The sequence below is a fragment of the Plectropomus leopardus genome, chromosome 12, assembly GCF_008729295.1.
Source record: "Plectropomus leopardus isolate mb chromosome 12, YSFRI_Pleo_2.0, whole genome shotgun sequence".
NCBI classification, from domain to species: domain Eukaryota; kingdom Metazoa; phylum Chordata; class Actinopteri; order Perciformes; family Serranidae; genus Plectropomus; species Plectropomus leopardus.
This window is the reverse complement of record NC_056474.1, coordinates 20529955-20548439: the sequence shown is the minus strand read 5'-3', so window position 1 is coordinate 20548439 and position 18485 is coordinate 20529955. Positions and strand designations below refer to the sequence as shown.

Here is an 18485-nt window from a genome sequence, read left to right as displayed (position 1 = left end):
TCTTTTTGGCTGTTTCAAACTGTCTTAAACTTTATTTGATAGCAAAAAATCCCTCTTAAACTTTTCTGACGTATGCTAATTTAGTGGAAAGCTAATTTGCTTTGTGGAAGAGGCAGTGAAAAGAAAACACCATGCTCGAAGATAAAGCAAATCACAGCCTTAGAAAACACTGGCTTAAAAGACTTTAAAAAAGGCTCAGTCTCTTATTTCATGAAACACAACAAGTTTTGTTTCAACCTTTTGTTCCATACTTGAGTTGCTCCAGCCCAGATAATTCTTCTTCGACATGTAGCGTTGTTATTGCCACACCCTCTTCAGGGCACAGAACAAAAGCAGTGGAAAGTGCTGAGGGGACTGTGAGAACACTCTCCAACTGCAGATCTCACGCTTCCTTTTGGAATAAGGCTTCGGCATGCTGCTGCTGATCCTGTTTGCTGGATGTTTGGCCTCGTGTGCCGCACAGACAAGTGAGTACACCAGCTGAAATAAGTGGAAAATGTAAAAAAAGATATTTTAACAAATATACTTTCAGTTAAGTTTGTAGTGAAAAGTTTAATTGTCTGGATTTAACATGTGGTGTCATTTATTTGAATGTTTCCCCAGTATCCTTTCCTTCCTCCTCTCCTGTCATGGAGACTACCTTTACCCAGTCAACCCACCCAGCACCAGTCCTGACAACACCTGATACAACAGACAATGGTAAGAGCATTTTAAGATTGCAGAAAATAATTCAACATGATTTTAATTATTCTGAACGTCCTTTTGTATTTCACAGTTGTTGCTGTCCTGCTGATGGCTGTTCAGTCTTACCGTGAGCTAAATGAAACAACAGTTGGTCCAGTCCTTCTCGAGGTAAGTTATCACCCTTGTTCACTGTCTTCACAAATCTAAATTCATGTTGAATTCCTTCCTTCATTTATGTGATAAAACATTTATAAAACCAGATCAATATTGATTGTGTTGTCTGGTATCATCTGCACAGAACACAGTCTAATAACACACTGCAGTAAGTGGCTGTGCAGTGGCAATCAGAATAACCAGAATAAATTTTGGCATTGTACGTTTTTTGCAAACCATGGATGTAACATTTGTGAGTTTTATTTGTAGCGGCTACGATAAAATTTTAAGTTTTCAATTTTTAAATATTATGTTGTCACAATGCTGTGTCTAACGTGTGGTTATGTTCAGGTAACAAAATCCCCACTTGCTTAGGACTGGGAAAACTTGTTTTGGGTTAAAATAACTGGTTTTGTTGCAACAAACATGGCTAGTTATGTGTCCCACTCTGGTTGGAAAAAAAAACCTGCTTTGCTGTTATAAACACAGCTGGACACAGCTGGAATATCCCAAAATATCTCAATAAAAAATATCTCATTTAAAAAAAAAAAAAAAAACACCTGCTTTGGTCACTTACAAAGCAAGTGTTGGACATGTCCCAAACTCTCATTACGACTTTAGTTGTTATAAATACTGTTTGAAATGTTCCGACCTTGGTTAAGAGCAAAACAAAACAGTTTTTGTTGCTACAAACATGCAGAGTAATATAATCTTTAAAGAAAACCCTGCTTCTGTTGCTATAAACACAGCCGCAAGTGACCCAAACTCTTGTTTAAAAATACTTGCTTTTTTTGCTGTTGTAAACTTTGCTGGAAATATCACAACCTTATTAAAAAATACATGTTTCTCTCCCTACAAACATGGCTGGAATTGTCCCAAAGGCTTGTAAAAGAAAAAAGTGCTTTTGTCGCTGTAAAACAGCTGGAAATGTCCCAAAATCTCATTTAAAAATAATCAATTTTGCCACACACCTGGCTGGAAATGTCTCAAATGCTTGTTAAAACATACTGATTTTTGTTGTTACAAACATGGCTGAAAATGTCTCAAGCACTTGGTAACTTGTTAGTCTTGAACAGCTGTCTGCTGCTTGGCAGCTGTTTTGCTTTGGTGTTGTTCTGGTGACTGCACTAAAGATGGACACAGATCTGAGTGTGATGAGTGTATTTGTATCTTTCAGCTCCGCAGCATTATCCAGCAGCTACGACCAGATCTGGACTTCAGTCTAACAGTTAAGAACATCACCAGAGTCTAAAACCTAAGCTTACAATGTTTTTTTTTCTGTGTTTAACTAGACTTGAAAAAAAATATTCTTCACATAACTATGTGGATAGTGAAGACCTTCAGTGTAGTTTTTAATGTACGTCTCTAATTTCACTTTTGGGGATTCCCCTGAAAATGCAACATGCTCACTGAGGACAAAATATGAATCCTTATTGTTTTTTAATTGATAAAATGAAATAGAGTGAGCCCTGATCAGGTCTAAAATTATGAAGGTACAATTACTCTATTTGCTTTAATTACTCAAAAAGAGGTATGTAAATAATAATGCATGTTGACAGGTTTGAAGATTTAGATCTCCAATCAGGATGGTTTGAACAATAATCACACATTTCTTGTGATAATGATTACTATAATGAAGGTTAGGCATCCTTTTACATGTAATATTTGTCTATTAGTAAATTAACTATTTTGTTAGTTTGTTGGTTTTATATTTGCAAATAAATTGCAAAATCTATTTCCTTGCAGTTTGGATTGTATGTTTCTGCAAACCACGGACACATAGCATTTGTACGTGTCTTATGTATTGTACCAATGTTTCTTAAGTGAAGTAGTACTGATTACATATGAGCTGACTTAATCATCAGGAGGCCGAGTGGATGTTGGATGTAATGACAACTTAAAGAGATGCCTGCTAAATTGCCAGCCACTGTTCGAGACCAACCAACAGCAAAACTGTTTTTTTTGTGATCTGCCGCTGTGTTTTCTGCAAGGGTAGTGCCACGAAAAGATACCTCTTTTTTTAAACAGAGATTTTGCTGCATTTCCAGCTGTGATTGTAACCTCCTAACTGGGTATTTTAGGTAAAAACATGATCTTTTCCTAACCATAACCAAGTGTTTTTTGTCCCTAAACATAAAAAAACCCCACATTAACCACAATGTTCAACATAGCCAGTACAAAATAACAAATGTAAAATAGCCATGGTTTGCAGAAACGTAAAAGGCAAACACTTTTTCCAGTGATTTGATTGTCTTATCACTAAAGACACATGGTCAGTCGAGTGGCTGTAAAACTCAAAGAACTGAATGGAAGAAATAAATCACTAGCCTCAACAGATTGTCCGTCATTTAGATAATAATACTTAGAGTAAACTCAAAAAGAAAATAAATAAATGAATACATATAGAAGGATCAAGAGGATACCAAAAAGTCAGCTTCAGCACAGGTACAGATTCTAGCTGACAGCTTCATATAGTCTAATTTTTCTTAACGCATTTTCTTAACATGAAATAGTATTTTTTACAACACTTAAAGTCATTCTGTGGAGAGTTTCAATAATCCTGATGTAACAAACAGTCCATCAATAATTTAGTTAGTGCTAAATAAAATGTGTGTGTGTTTTTTTATTTATTTATTTGTTAATTATTTGTCTTTCTTTTAATTTATTGATTGGCAAAAACTCTGGATCTACCCCTGCTCACATTCACTGTCAATCTGGATAATCTCACAAAAACAAAAATGTTCCATCACAAATATGTTCTTTTCAGGAGGAACTGGTGTGTTTTACTCTAGGGGGACAGGCTCCATATTGAAGTTTTGAACTATTTGATCCATAAATTTTGTCATTATGCAAAATCAGTCTGTGACAGACCTGACAAACTAGAGGCATTAGTTACAATAGAACCGGTTTCAATGGCAGGAGTGGCAGCAATTTGCAGAACATAATGACCAGTTTAGTTCCAGCCCAGTGAGCAACAGAGAAATGAAAGTCGCATTTTACTGCATTGTGCAAAGTACTCATTTTCAGTGGTAGATAGTTTAGATTCAGCACCAGGAAATGTACAGCAGTGACACCATGGCTGATTATTTAAATGCAGGATCACAGTCTTTGCACAGACACTCAGGTAACAGCCTGCTATCAAAGGGAGGAAGATAATGATCCAGTGACAAGTAAAACAACCATGATGACTCACTGACAGCAGCAGAACTGAGTACCTCAGTACCTGAGTACTGAAACGTCAGTATAATTATCAGCATAGTAATCATTAAAAAAGGATTATGAGGGAATTTCAACTGAATGTTAAATGTTCATCTGCACAAAGGTTCTTGCTGCAGTTCCACTTTAAGCCAGCAGAGAGCAACACAGGCTGAACATGAATGCTCTCACATTATAGCCTACTTTTTCTATTTTTAACCACCCAATATCTAAAACAAAGCATGCTGTTTGCATTTTTTCTTCTGTTTTTACATTACACCTCTCAGAAATGTTCACTACAGGAGGACATAAAGGAATCTTTTCTATGTCTTCTGTCAGGGAAGCATGACATGCTCCGTGACAAATCCTGTTTGAGTTGAGCTGAGTCTGTGTGTTGGTATTAAAACAGCAACATAAATGGGCTGTTATCAGTGTACTCTCCAATTTCAGTGCTGCTGCCACCAATGAGACCCTACACCTCCAATTAGCCTACAATTAAGTGTGGAGCGCCATCTAGTTCTTTTAAATAGGACAGAAGACAGACCTCTCTAATATGTCTAACATTTGGCAACACAACCAAAACTGTCTAGATTGATAAATAACACTACAGGTAAGAGGGAAATATGTATTTTGGATTTTGGGGTGGATTTCCCTTTAAACAGATTCAAATAAGATCGTGATGAATAAAAAAGAATGATCTACACACTTCTCAACACTTTCAAGAAATCTGTTCACGGCTAAGAGACATCCTGACTTTAAGTCCCTATAGGGCACGTTTGGAAAAAACAAAACTAACTAGATCCTACATTTCCCATTATCCAACCAAGTTTGAAACTCCTAGTTTGTAGAACAGGTTTTTTTCCTCTTAAATGTGGTCTCCAAGCTGAGATAAAGTTGGCCTTATCAGACTTCCAGGGCCACAGAATTCTGACTCCGAGGCTTTACAACACAGCAGCTTTTCTCCCCCCCTCCAGAAAATTTGAGTTCTGTGACATTATCATGCGCAAAGTATGGAAATTGAGTCCCATGAACATATCTGTGTTGCGTAAAGCATTAAGTGGAAAAGGAGGGGATGTGTCTTCTGTCTCTGTGGTTCTATTTGTCAGTTCTGTGATTCAAACATTTTTGTTGCATTGCTTGAATAGAATTTTGTATTTCATTTATTCTTGGTAATTACAGGTGCTATCATCAAAACAACAACACAAAAGATATTTTCTCAAGAAAAGCATTTCATTCATGTCTTTGTTAATGATGGAGCATGTCTAAGATTCAAGCTCCTGAGAACCTGGCTGCGCTTGAACTCGTGATTTCACTCAGACTTGTGCCTTTTGACTTAATGTAATGAAACCTTTCGGCCAAGCCCAAAGATTGAAAAGTAATGATAAAGATGGCGATATTGTTTATATAGTCTGTAATATAGAGTTTATTATAGTATTTTACAACATTTACATTTACAATTTACAGCAAGACAGGACAGAAACCTACAAATTTCGCACTGTTGCAGTGCTTTGTGCTATGATAGTGTCAGCAGTACTTTTAAAAAAATAAATTTAGTGGCATTTGTTTTAACAAACTTGTTAAGGAAAGAAATGCATATTTTAAAAAGCATTGATGATTTTTGTAAATTTATAATATTATTAAAGTGCCATGCCATTTAGTGAAGAGCGCATGATGACTTGTTTAGGACTTAAAACTTTACGTTTTGGACTTGGCACTTGTCTTTAGTCAGTCAGTCTTGTCTTTGGACTTGACTCGAGACTTCAGTGCAAAGACTTAAGACTTATTTGTGACTTGCATAATAATGACTTGGTCCTATTTCTTCTTCCGCTGCACTGATGTCTTTAGTTTCCTTCTCTCTCTCTCTCTCTATCTTTTATGCTTTGGCCAGTGTTAATCAATGCTGTACTGTCCTCTTTTCCGTTTTTTTCACATGACCCGTATCCTGCTCTTTTAAACCCTGTGGGCAGATCTAGGCGACACTCTGAAGACCTCCACACTCTGGATACAGGCCTGTCTGATTTACCTGCCTTCAGAATGGACCTGAGATTCCTGTTTGTAGCGTCAGCTCTCCTTCTGGGGGCCACACTCACCATCTCACTGGCAGACCGTATCTCACAATGCAAAGTCAAGTGGTAATGTAGTTTTTAATTGTTGTTATTGTTTTGATTAACCTGTGTTGAATTAAATTGTGTATGAGTGTACTGTGGGTGAATCTTTTTGTAAATAATCTGATTTTCTTTTTTTTTTCATTTGATTACTAATGATCCATGCTCCAGCTGTTCATGTTCAGAGCAGATACTGCATCACGTGACCAGCTAAAAAATAGAAAATGCTTGATTACAGGGGTCCTCAACATTTTTCAGGCCAAGGACCCCTTAGCTCAAAGAGAGACGGAGCAGGGACCCCCCACTACATATATTGTATAAAACTGAGTTGAACTTGAGATAAAACTCGAAATATTGTAGGTCTTCTCTAGTTTGTGCTTGCCTGTAGCTGTCAACTCAGCAGCAGATGTACTATGGCTAGGTGCGTTTGTGGCACACTCTGCACTTTCTCAAAAAGTCACAAAATGAGCCATTGTGACTCACAAGTATTTCTGTACACTCTTGAAAGAAAAAAAAAGAACTTAACAAAACTTAACTGATCAATTAATAAGTTGTCAGGCCCCCCACAGAAATTCTCTGAACCCCCCCCCCCGGGCTTGCAAACCCCTTGTTGAAGACTCAAGCTTTATGCTGTTTGGCTTGTATGAAATCCACTGTGTAAAAGGGTCAAATGCATGTTTGACATGGTACTTATAAATTCAAAGCTCTGTGCAGCCTGATTTCTCATACATTTCATCTTGGATGTGCAGAGACAAGAATCACAAGACTCGCATTAGTTGTGTTTGTACATAGAAGTATAGAGTTTTGATGATAAAAAGAATCTAAAGTTAATCTTTTATTGATTTTTCTGGTGTTTTTGAACACTGCACAAGCCTTTAACTGAATCTAACGCACAGCACTCTGCTCTGCAGGCTGTTTGGCATCTCATGCGCAGATGTCACTGAAAAGCTGGTGAACCAGATCAAAGCGTGGCAGATCGGACAAAGTTGTCAATATGAAGGAGAGAGGTGCTCATACGAGGTCAGAAATATCTCAGTCAACTCATGAATTGTTGAACTACAATAAAATATTTTTTGGAAATAATCCACATTTTCAGCATTAATTGTAAAGAGAATCAGAAAGAAGTCAGCAGAAGGACTATAATCAATAAATGTGAACCATGGACAGTAGACCATAATGCCTTTGGCCATTTGCCTGAAGTAGCATCTGCAACATGGTGTAACAACTAAAATGTTATCAAATTTATATTTATCTTACAAGTGTAGTTGGTGTGTTTTATGAAATTTCTATCTATTTTCTGAAACTGTCACTAAATCCACAGAGTAATACAGACAGATAGTATGTGGGAAAAAAATGTTTCTCCTTCTCCTCATAAATACTACTAATGACATTTGCAAGAATTTACCACATATGAACTACAACAACCAAACAGAGCCAAAGAGTCTAACTAGACAGTGCTGATCAAATATGAATGAAAATGCTGTTACTACACAGATTTTTCCCCTTAAATATTTATATTATTTTAGTGTACTGTTTAACTGTAAAATGAGAAAGTTTTGGCCCCAGCCACCGTGTTTAAAAAAACAGTCAAGCAAAACATTTGAGGAAAGAAAAAGGCAATGTAGTAACAGGATCTTGACTGATATTTAATAAGCGCTGTCTTGTTGTGACAGATTGACTGCAAGTTTACAAGCAGCGACTGACATGTTTGACAGCTGGGTTAGAGACTCGTTGGCTCCGACTGATTGTTCTCCAACAGCCGTAGTGAATTCTAGCAAATACCATTAGAAGCACTATAAGGTGGAGGAGGAACAGGATTTATTTCCTCCACAGATCATTGGTCTCATGTACTAGTTTGTGGGTTCAGTGACAGTTTTAGCAAATTTGACAAAAAATATTTTCTATTAAGGGACCCAACAAAGTTTTAGGATAAATTTGATATCTGATTAAACTAGTTGTTACATCATCTTGCAGACCATATTTCAGGCATGTGGCCAAAGGCATTTGGCCTGTCTGCATATGACACAGTTTTCATAAGATATTAAACAATGAAATATATGAGAAGGAGGTAATGTACATTAGTGCAGTGCTCATCTCTATGAAACACTACTGATTTGTTGTTGTTGTTTGTGTTGTTGTTGTTATTGCCCCCGCTGTGGGCAAGTGGATGCTGGGCAACGGGCTCAGTGCCTGATGCACAGTGTAGAAAACATCCTTTGATCTGACTGAATTTGAAATGCTCTACAGCTTGTGTCAGCAGCTCCATACGTGATCAAAGCCGTTCACACGTCTCCAACTACCAAGATAGCCAGCGACCTCCAGTTTCTTCTAGAGCAGTCCACTGTCTGCAAAATGACTGTAAGTGAGCTTCTTTTCTGAATAATTTAACAGTCTGACATTCCTCTTCAGCTCTGCTGGACACACTTTTTTCAACACCACAGGACCTCATTTATTTAAAGGGAAATACCAGATTTTATCATCACAAATGTTTACATTTTAATTAATGATGCAAACATAAAAATGTAAATGTATGGATATTTAACTCAGTGTAAGCATTTTATGTCTCCGATGAAATGTTGAAACAAAAAGATGTACTGTATGTAATGTGACACGGTGAGGTTAAATGTTATTTTTCTGACTTTAAAGCTGCTCAAAGGAAAAGTAAAGAGTTCAAAAGTTAATCAGCTTCAATGTTTGACATGTTGCCTCCCTCCTGGTGCTTCATGGAAAATCCTCTGATGTTTCTGATGTGCAGGGAGAGGCAGTGTCTGAGTTCTCCAAAGATCCAGCTGATAACAGCACAAATTTCTGCAGCCTCCAGAACCTGATGGACGGTAAATATTTCATCTGATTCCACAAGGGTGGATTTTGTTGCATCTTCTCATGTTTAATGTATTCATTTATCAATCTGTGTCAGTTTTTTAACCCACAAGAAACCATTAAGTTAAAATTAAAGACCAGTTTCCTTACCTCTACAGGTCTCTAATCTACTGGAAAAAAATATCTATGAAAAATTGGATGAATTCCTCACAACTGTGTGAAAAGCATTATGAGTTTCGAGCTATTAGGACAACCCTGTTTGCATTCATGGAGGAAATAACAAATGCAATAGGGTATCAACCCCTCCATTAAGCAGCTATAGAGAAAAGAGACCAGTATGTCCAAATAAATAACTAATTCAAATCACAACTACTGAGGGTTACTTGTGGGGTTTCCCAGGGCTTAGTTTTTGGACCACTGCTTACTTTGTACATAAATTATGTACGTTGTATTATATGCAGACGATTATACAAATTTATTTTGTTGTGGTAAGAACTTAGAACAACTTTTGGATACAGTGGGAAAAGAACTGAAAGTGCTTAAGAGTTGATCCCACCAAACTTACACTAAAATGAAATAAAACAAAATGTATAATTTTGGGGAGTAGTTTATGATAATGATTATACTTGTGCTTTCTTGTCTGCTTAGGAAGTGACCTGATCAGTGCTGAGGGATACAAGCAGTTCAGCAACAAGTGGATCTGTCCTGGGTTTGATACTGCCAACTGCACCTTATCTTAGGTGGAGATCCCCCATCTTCATGTAGGGAATCATTTTAAGACTTGTGAGAAAACCAGTTTTTAACAATGTATTTATCTTTCTACTTTATCTCTTTATGCATAATTGAGAATCGTGTCAATAATATACATTTATAATTGTAGTTTAAAGTTTTTTTGAAAAATCAGATTTTTTTTACACCAGTTTTACATGAATGCAATGATATGAAACTGCAGGATGTTTAAACATTGTATAAATGTCTTTTTACGAAGAAAAGAATCAAAGAAAAACAAATAGGCCTAATACAACTATAACACCCTTAATACAAGCATTTTTTGTGGCTTCTAATCATGAACATGAAAATAAGTTTTACCTTTGATTTAAATATCATCTTGCTGTTTTGTAATAAATATGAGGCAAAAAGTAACACACAGTCGATGCTACATCATATAAATGGTACCATATACACTGATCAGTCACAACATTAAAACCACTGACAGTTGAAGAGAAAAACATTGATCATCGTGTTTCAATTCAATGTTCATCTGGCAAACTTTGGGTCCTGGCATTCATGTGGATGCTACCTAACATGCTCCACCCACCAAAACATTATTACAAACCAAGCAGTGGTAGAGTTTGTGAGTGAGCTGCAGTTGCAGGAAGTGTTTTGCTTGTAAAAACCTGCTCTGAAACAATAACCTGGTGCAAACGCAGCAGGTACCAAAAATCAGTCAGGTAATCCAATGTAATGTCTGTGGGTCATAAAGTTCGGTGAAAAGCCTCATTAAAAATGTCCATATAAAATCTTACCTTAAAACAGCAACACAAAAATACCCTCAGGGTGATTCTGAAATTGTTTCCGAGAAACATCATAATGAAATTAACCATTAAGGTGAAGAACAATGACTCTTAAACAACAGACGTAACTTAAACTCCCTCATAGTGAAGCTGCTAAGAAATCAATCCAAGAAAACTGGTTGAAATTGACAATTTTATGGTGTTTAACATTTGCACAGTTATTTACATATACATGCAAGCAAACTAAATATACCCCAGCTGAACGATTAAATTCAAGCCCAAAAATCATGACTTGATATTTTTTTAAAAAAGAAAAACAATGTAAACAAAGCAGAAAGTAACTTCAATCTTCACACAAGTCTTAAAAATGAGCTCCATATTTATTTGATAGTTTTATCAAATCCTCACAGAAGGTATCCCTTGATCTTTGTAGAAAAGTAAAACACATAAGCAACAGTTTGCAGTTTCTCAAGTGCCAGCTCTTTCGGGGTGAGTCATTTGAGATGTCAGGCCTTTTTTTAGCTTGACCTGGTTGAAATAATCCTCACAAATGTTGCGGGCCCGCGCCTCACCGCTCTGTCCATTCAAGGCCTTGTTTTTCTGTGTTTGGGGACCAATCAACACATGAAAAAGACTGAGGTCTCCGGCAGAAAGTGGCTAACAGTTGAGGGATTGTCTGCAGCTCACTGCGTTTTACTGCCTGCTTGTGCTTCTGGCGCAGTGTCAAATTCAGTCAGGCAGCAGAGGAGCAGCATCTGGGTGTATCTGGTAGCAAACGCTGAGGAGGGAAGATATGCAGAGGTCAGTTACAGCTTATAATCCAGGATGATTAATGTTGTATTTTGACAGTGATGGCAGATGATGTGGGACAGATATTGAGCAAACATGATCAGAGAGCCCATGATAAACATAATACTTCAAAATACTTACTTTTGTAACCTTATCATCATATGATCGGCTCAACAAGCAAGTCAATCATTAAAAAAACCACCCTGTTGCACAGAACCTTTTGCACGTGGATATTTGAGCCAAAAGTTTACCGTTAAACTTGTGTATAAACTTGGGCCTCCTCTCCTCTGGCAGGTAAATGGCCACATAGTAGACCGGCACCCCAGACAGCGCAATGGCAATTCCTATAAGAGAGTTGATGGTGTCTGCGTACAGAGGGACGATGACTAAGAACAGGCTACACAGACAGTAGACGAAGGGGAAGAACAAGCTCAACTGTAGAGAGAAAAAGAAAGAAATCTGGTTTGTTTCTAAACTCATGTATGAGCATCTTCTAATGACTCAAGCAAATACAAATACGAAAACTTCATAAGAATAGGCTCGGCAAGAAAGACCCACTAACTTCTCTGTTTAGTGTCTCTTTCTTTATACAACACAAAAAGGTCACTGAGAGGACAGAGAGGAGCTTCCTCCCTGTTAGGTCCTCTGCTCTATAATAATAATAATAATAATAATAATAATAATAATAATAATAATAATAATAATAATAATAATAATAATAATAACAATAATAAAAAATAATAACAATAATAATATTAATAATAACAACAATAATAATAGTAATAAATAATAATAATAATAATGATAATAATAATAATAATAATAATAATAATAATAATAAATTTAATAATATTTTAAATTTTATTTTTAATATATTTTTTACATTTTATATACTAAAACATTATGCAGCCTACCTACGCACTGGCCTAAAATCTATATTTTAACCTCTTAGTTCTTTTAGTACATATGTTTAGATACATACTTACATATTTCTTAGTTTAAAACTTATTTTAAATATTGTTCTACTTTCTGTAAAGGCTGACATGGTAAATTTGCCATTTTCAACCTGGGCCCTATTTTCCCATGTTTTGTGTCTTTCTATGGGAGAATATGGTCCAGGTTGAGCAATAATCTAAGTTTTAAGAGTACACAACCCTGCATTTAATTGCGCAAGCATGTAACGAATAAAACAGTTGCCTGTTGAATCCAAATGTCACTGTAGACATATCTCTTTGATATATCTATCTGGTTCAAAGTGACATTATTATAAAGATGAATGCTACTAACAATACTTTAATTACCCATAGGAACTGTCGTATTGTGCATTTATGCACTTATGCACTATGTGCCATATGCATGTAAATATAGTCACTATGATCTGAACAATGAAATAATCAGCACCTTCACAGGCCTGTGTCTGTTTGGCTGTGTGATACGCAGGTAGATGAGGCCGGCCACAGACAGACCCACATACAGCCAGTAACTGAAGCTGAAATAATTGATGAGCTGGAACACGTCCTCCACACACAGGAAGATCAGACCCATTAATCCCTTCAGAATATGAAGAAAGATACTGTGTTAATGCTCCAGTTTGTGACTGAGGAATCTGACGTCCATTTGTATTAAGTTATATTAAGAGTAAAAGAAATGGTCCTCACATTGAACAACAGTGCAGGTATGGGTGTGTGCGCTGCAGGTGAATCAGACTCAGACTGTCAGGCAGGTGGCCCTCCCTGGCTCCCACGAAAAACAACCTGCATGATCAACAAAGTTGGAAAGATAATGACGAAACCCTCGTCACAATATGAGCCCAAAGTCAGTGCCTGTTCAGCGCTTCCTGATTACCGTGAGGCAGCGATGATAGAAGCATTGAGTCCTCCATAGCAAGACATGGCCACTGAAATAGGGATGATCCAGTTGAATGGCCCCAGGACGGCATTTCCAAATGTCTGTGGGGTTGGATTAACATGCTTTATTACAGTTTCTGAAGACAGATTGCAAAATGTTTTGTATCAACCATTTCAGGACTGCATTTTGCTGCAGACTGAATATTCTCTCTCAGGTGACTGTTGGTGTCTTACCACAGCGACAGCGTCACTGGCCAGCAGTGACGGTATGTCCAGAACCACATAGTACGCCACGTTGGTCAGCAGGTAGATGATGGTCACTATGGGCATGGAAATGGCGATGGCCAGGGGCAGATTCCTACAACAACATACAGTAACTTGTGACTGACTGAAGATCTGTAGTAAACAGAGTCACATCATAACATCATTCTACTGAAACTTTACTGAAAAGTTGTGACTGAAATCTCCACATTTCCTCTCCCATTTCCCTTTGTACAGTTAAAAGATTTTACAGGTGATGGCTCGGTTGTCAAATGATAATGGGATCTGCCAAATTTCACCTGAACAAAACAAACAACAACTATGTCTTAAAGGAAATTTGAAAAGACTGCAATGACTAATATTTGGCCACTTGGAGGCAGCAAAAACATGCTGCAAACACAAAACTGACATCACCTCTTAAGTTTATATGACTAGTGTGTCAGCAATCAGTTACTTACTATTTAAACAACAACAGCAGCAACATTAGTAATGATTTGTAGTTGTGTGTGTGACCTCCAGACAATGTAAGTCAAGTATTCACTCTTTTTTAGGTTTGTATTAGCTTAATTTGTCAGCCCTGGAGGTTGCAGCTTGGTGGAGAGACAAAAAACAGAGGTATGGAAAAATGTAGTTCCTCAAATGGCCACTTGGGTAAATCCATATCCATAGACCCCATGTTAAAAATGCCCAACTTTAACAGAAATAAACATGTTATAAAGACACAACCCAAACAGGCTATGTCTTTATAACCCTTTAATTTCCTCACTAAGAAAAAAGCATTGGTAGAGGCCTATATATAAAGAAGATTTAAAGAAAGCATTTTGTTTTCTTCCAAACAGTTGAAGGTAAAACTGAAAGAAAAAAGAAAAAAGAAAAAAAAGATCAAAATTACAAATTATTTATTGTTATAATGCTTATAATATGTTAGTTTACCAACATGTAGTGATTTGTTACCATGGAATTAGAAGTTTTACAAGTACTAATAACATTTCCATGTATTTATATAATGGTGGAAAGTCATACTGACATAGTTTTAAAAAATCAAATATACAATAGAATAACATTAGAAAATATTCATCTTTTTATTTCATTATATATATATATATATATATATATATATATATATATATATATGATTTATTTTTTCTTAGCATCACTGTGTCTGGCTCTTAAACTGCTAAATGTTACACTATGTTTAACAGCCAACTGCTACCTTTTTTTTTTTAAAATATATTTTTTGGGCTTTACAGGCCTTTAATGGATAGGACAGAGTAACTGTGTAAGGGAGAGAGAGAGAGAGGAGACAATATGCAGCAAAGGGCCAAGGTTGGAGTTGAACCTGCAGCCGTTGCAGCGCGGACACAGCCTCTGTACATGGGGTGCTGCTCTACAGACTGAGCTACTGGGCGCCCCTACTGCTTCCTTTTTGTCTGGAAACAACATTTTGGGCAGGGAATGAGCTAAAAATCTTCCATAGAGCTGAGGATAACTGTAAAATCAAGGTAATTCTCTGTTTTTTCTCTGTTAATCACACATTTGCCATTTACTCCATTCTTGATGTAAAGATATTGATTGTAGCAGCTTTAAATAAAGCATAAAAAAATGTCTTTGTAAATGTTTCTGTAATTTGAGACACAGATACTACAGAGTAAGATTAAGGCTTTGTAAGAGTCAGGAGTAAAAGTAAGACATTTCCAAGTCTGAGTGTGTGTCTTTGTGAATGTGTGTTTTACCTCTCTGGATTCTGAATCTCCTCAGTGACAAAGTTGAGCGTATCCCAGCCGGAGTAGGAGAACAGAGCAGAGTAAAGGGCCAAAGCAATGGATCCGGGATCTGTGGAGGAGCCCTCGAATGGACTCTCGAAGCTCTTTGTTTCTCCTGCACAAGGTGACGTTTAAAGCACATATTTATCTTGTATGTATGATGTATGCATGCTTGGATTTAATCTTACCAATAGTTATTTTCATTATTCCTATAATGATGATGAGGCATAGCGCCATGAGTTTTGTGTACGTGAAAATGTCCTGGACCAGAGTCCCCCACTTCACATAGGCACAGTTAATGAAGATGAGCATACCTGCAAAAAAAAAAAAAAAAAAACCAGATAAATTGGACAATGAATGAACAAACAAGGCCTAACACAGCTTTTGCTACAACTTCTGATTCCTTAATTGGTTGCATTTGCAAAGATAAATAATTCAGGAAACAATATTAAACCGTGTTGGTCAGTTTGTTAAACTTGTTTTGTAAGATTTGAATTTTGAAAGCTTTATAGCTAGTAGAGACCTGCCATCTCTCAGCCCCATGCCTGAGATCGCTGACCATCTCCTCCGTGTCACGTGGGCCACAGTCTTTATGAGGGTGAGGGAACAGAAGCACTAGGGCGACTCATGACATTGTTGCTCTCTCACCTAAATACCACCTCTGCTAACCACATTCTTCACAGCACAAAGCCAGGCTATAAACCACTGTGGTATTTTTATTTCTTTTTTTAGATCTGGCAGTCTAACTATAGATGATGCCGGTTCCACACAGGATTACTGAGTGGTGCTGGCATGAATGGATAGCTAAACCCCTCCACCACTTGTTTTGAGACTTATCATCCTTAATAGATCCAACTAAAGCCTCTCTTCCTGTTTAATAATATTTATACTGACAAATGCATGGTGTTTCCTGTGACTGCTTCACATTAACAGTAATTTATTTGTTTAGTATGTAGGACTTAGGGGCATATATCAGCAGAAAGTAAAGATACTTTAACAAGTGTGTTTTCTTTAGTTTCTAAGTATCTGATAATAAGAATTTTTATTTTTTGTCGCTTTAGAATGAGCTGTCTATATCTACATCTGTTGGAAAAACAAAACAACTGATTATTTTTTAAAACATGGAAACGTTAAATGTGAAATGTTTTTTTGGAGATGAAGAGACGTCTGCGGTGGCATTACTGCTTCCTGTAGTAGATCGAATTTCTGTATAATTTTTTTATTGTTGTTTTCTCTTTAAAGAAAATATGTTAAAAAGAGACAAACGGTACTGGAGAAACACTGAGGTGTGGAATATGGAACGACCTTATTCAGTGTTTTTACCGATTTCAGTCACGTGGTCCATTTGTTTCAGAGAGAAAACTATCATTACACATGGTTTTGGCTCCTGACAAAAACCTGAACGATGAACGTTTCATATCAGGAGTTTGCTCTTGAGGGTGTTTTAGCTGGTTGCAACTTGTAGTCCGTCCTGCTGGATACCTCTACATCTAAGTTTTTTCCTGCCTGTATTTTTCTGCAATTGCTTGCAAACTTCCAAGTTTCATAGTAGACCATGTACATTTCTAAGTCTTATCCTTGTAATCAGGTTTTCTGGGTGATGATAAACAATAGACAGACATATGAGTGTTTCTTACACAGGCAGGCTGCAGCAATAAGCCGGACAGCATCGTACGGCGGTTGGCATGTAGGGTAGAAAGACTCCACCAGGTAGTTGGCAAAGGTCAGGGAAATCACTGCCTGGCTGGCTGGTTCAATCAGCAGGATAGATGTCCACAGGCGGATGAAAGCAAGGAAGCCTCCAAAAGACTCAAGGATGTAGGCGTAGCTGGCTCCAGATTTGGTGATGGTGGTGCCGAGCTCTGCGTAGCACAAAGCCCCAAACACTGAAAAGATGCCTCCAACAGCCCAAATCACTAATGACAACCCATAAGAGGAACTGTACAGGAGTACGCCCTTAGGAGAGATAAAGATCCCAGAGCCGATCATGTTGCCAACAATGAGGCAGATTCCATTAATGAGGGAGATTTCTCTCTTCATCTGCATTTTCTCTTCTTTCCCATTGTTCGGGGCCTTTAAATCCTCGTCAGATGGAGCCCGTGAACTCGGGCATATTGTCTGTGACATGACCCCCATCTTCTGCCTTAGAGCGTCCATTAGTCCAGTGCTGGTGCAGAGATGAAATCAAATTTAACAGTCAGAACATGTAAATCTGACATGATTTTGAAAATATACTATTCCTTTATTGTCTAACCACACATTTCAAACCTTAAGTATAAGAACCAAGAAGCTTCCAATGTCCAGTATAAAAGAAAAGGTAAAATCTCCCAGTAAGGATCCTGCAAACAACAATTTTCCTTTTTTCATAGTCCTCTCTTTATACATCCAGAGGACAGGAAGCAAAAATACTTGTAAATGTGTAAAAAGTGAACTTACTCTGTTTGCTTACTTTTAGAAGATCAACAGGTTGGCTATATCTGTTCCTCTGAACATGTAAAGTCTCCCTTAGGTCAGTGCGTCTCATCTGAACCTGGCAGTTACACATCAGTGAGTTCACATCTGAGAGGCAGCAACAGGACGGTCGATGTTGCAATCCCTACAGCCCAACAAAACCCCAACGGGTGTTTTTCCAGTGCCAGACGAACCGCACTCTCGTGTTTGCCCCCTGTGCTATTTTCAGAGATGAGCAGACCTCGTCCCTGCCCCCTGGCAGGGGAGCCAAACTGCTTCTGTGTCAGGATACAGTCAGCAGATTACATGATACAGAACATATTGTGACGTAGACTGTCATTAAAGAATATCTGTTGTAACTGAACCAACAACTGCTTCTCTGTCAGTCAGGCAGGTTTCTACACACATGTATGAGAACGTAGGCCTCTGGGCACAAACATGAAAAAGTCAGGGACAAGAAAATAGACTGGCGGTCACAAATTACGCTGTACGTTTCTTTGAGGATGTTTTGCATCAGTGGCGATTTTACATCTTTAATGGTTGTTTTTATATGACTTTGCAGCAGAGTTAGTTTGTATTTTTTTATTAGAGCTTTATTTGTATTCTATTTCCAATTCTTCTTTACAATCCAGTTAAGGTTAAGTTAGCTTCCAAGTGCATTTCAGTTTAGTTTTTAATGTTTAACAAGGTTTAAATAAAGAAGAGTTATTATTAGTTTCAGTATCAGCTTAAAGATCCAGTGTGTAAGGTAAGGGGGATTTGGTGGCATCTAGCTGTGAGGATTGTAGATTGCAGCAAGCTGAGACACCTTCAGGGTACATTTCCTTCAGTGTTAATTGTTTAGGGGGTATCCCAGAGGAAGCCATCGCTCGACTGCTGCGGATGAGTACCATCAATAACCAA

General features: G+C 37.4%; 1 protein-coding gene, 1 long non-coding RNA gene and 1 pseudogene across 3 annotated transcripts; 2 read left to right on the top strand and 1 right to left on the bottom strand.

Annotated features, from left to right (window-relative positions):
• Positions 1 to 15: 15 nt before the first annotated feature.
• On the top strand, positions 16 to 852 carry LOC121950970. The gene is made up of 3 exons (XR_006106368.1): positions 16 to 467; positions 604 to 699; positions 776 to 852. It is a non-coding gene; the product is annotated as an uncharacterized LOC121950970 (long non-coding RNA).
• A 1182-nt stretch (positions 853 to 2034) lies between these two features.
• Positions 2035 to 10562, top strand: LOC121951370. Of its 2 annotated transcripts, XM_042497663.1 has the most exons (6): positions 2035 to 2065; positions 6000 to 6164; positions 7049 to 7157; positions 8385 to 8495; positions 8893 to 8971; positions 9606 to 10562. In XM_042497663.1, exons 2-6 carry the CDS (start codon positions 6067 to 6069, stop codon positions 9695 to 9697), a joined length of 489 nt encoding a protein of 162 aa, XP_042353597.1. In that variant the 5' UTR covers positions 2035 to 2065; positions 6000 to 6066; the 3' UTR covers positions 9698 to 10562. The 2 variants fall into 2 exon arrangements, with proteins under 2 accessions (XP_042353597.1, XP_042353596.1); XM_042497662.1 differs by lacking the exon at positions 2035 to 2065 and having other exon boundaries at positions 5783 to 6164.
• Positions 10563 to 10650: 88 nt separating this feature from the next.
• Positions 10651 to 17728, bottom strand: LOC121951368 (annotated as a pseudogene).
• Between the last annotated feature and the right edge of the window lie 757 nt (positions 17729 to 18485).

What these genes read in the sequence shown, in the direction of transcription:
- LOC121951370 (XM_042497662.1), top strand. Translation starts at nt 5,908, where the DNA reads ATGCTTTGGCCAGTGTTAATCAATGCTGTACTGTCCTCTTTTCCGTTT. An exon ending in TCACAATGCAAAGTCAAGTG is followed by an intron (nt 6,165 to 7,048) that starts GTAATGTAGTTT and finishes TCTGCTCTGCAG; the next exon opens with GCTGTTTGGCATCTCATGCG. An exon ending in CCTCCAGAACCTGATGGACG is followed by an intron (nt 8,972 to 9,605) that starts GTAAATATTTCA and finishes TTGTCTGCTTAG; the next exon opens with GAAGTGACCTGATCAGTGCT.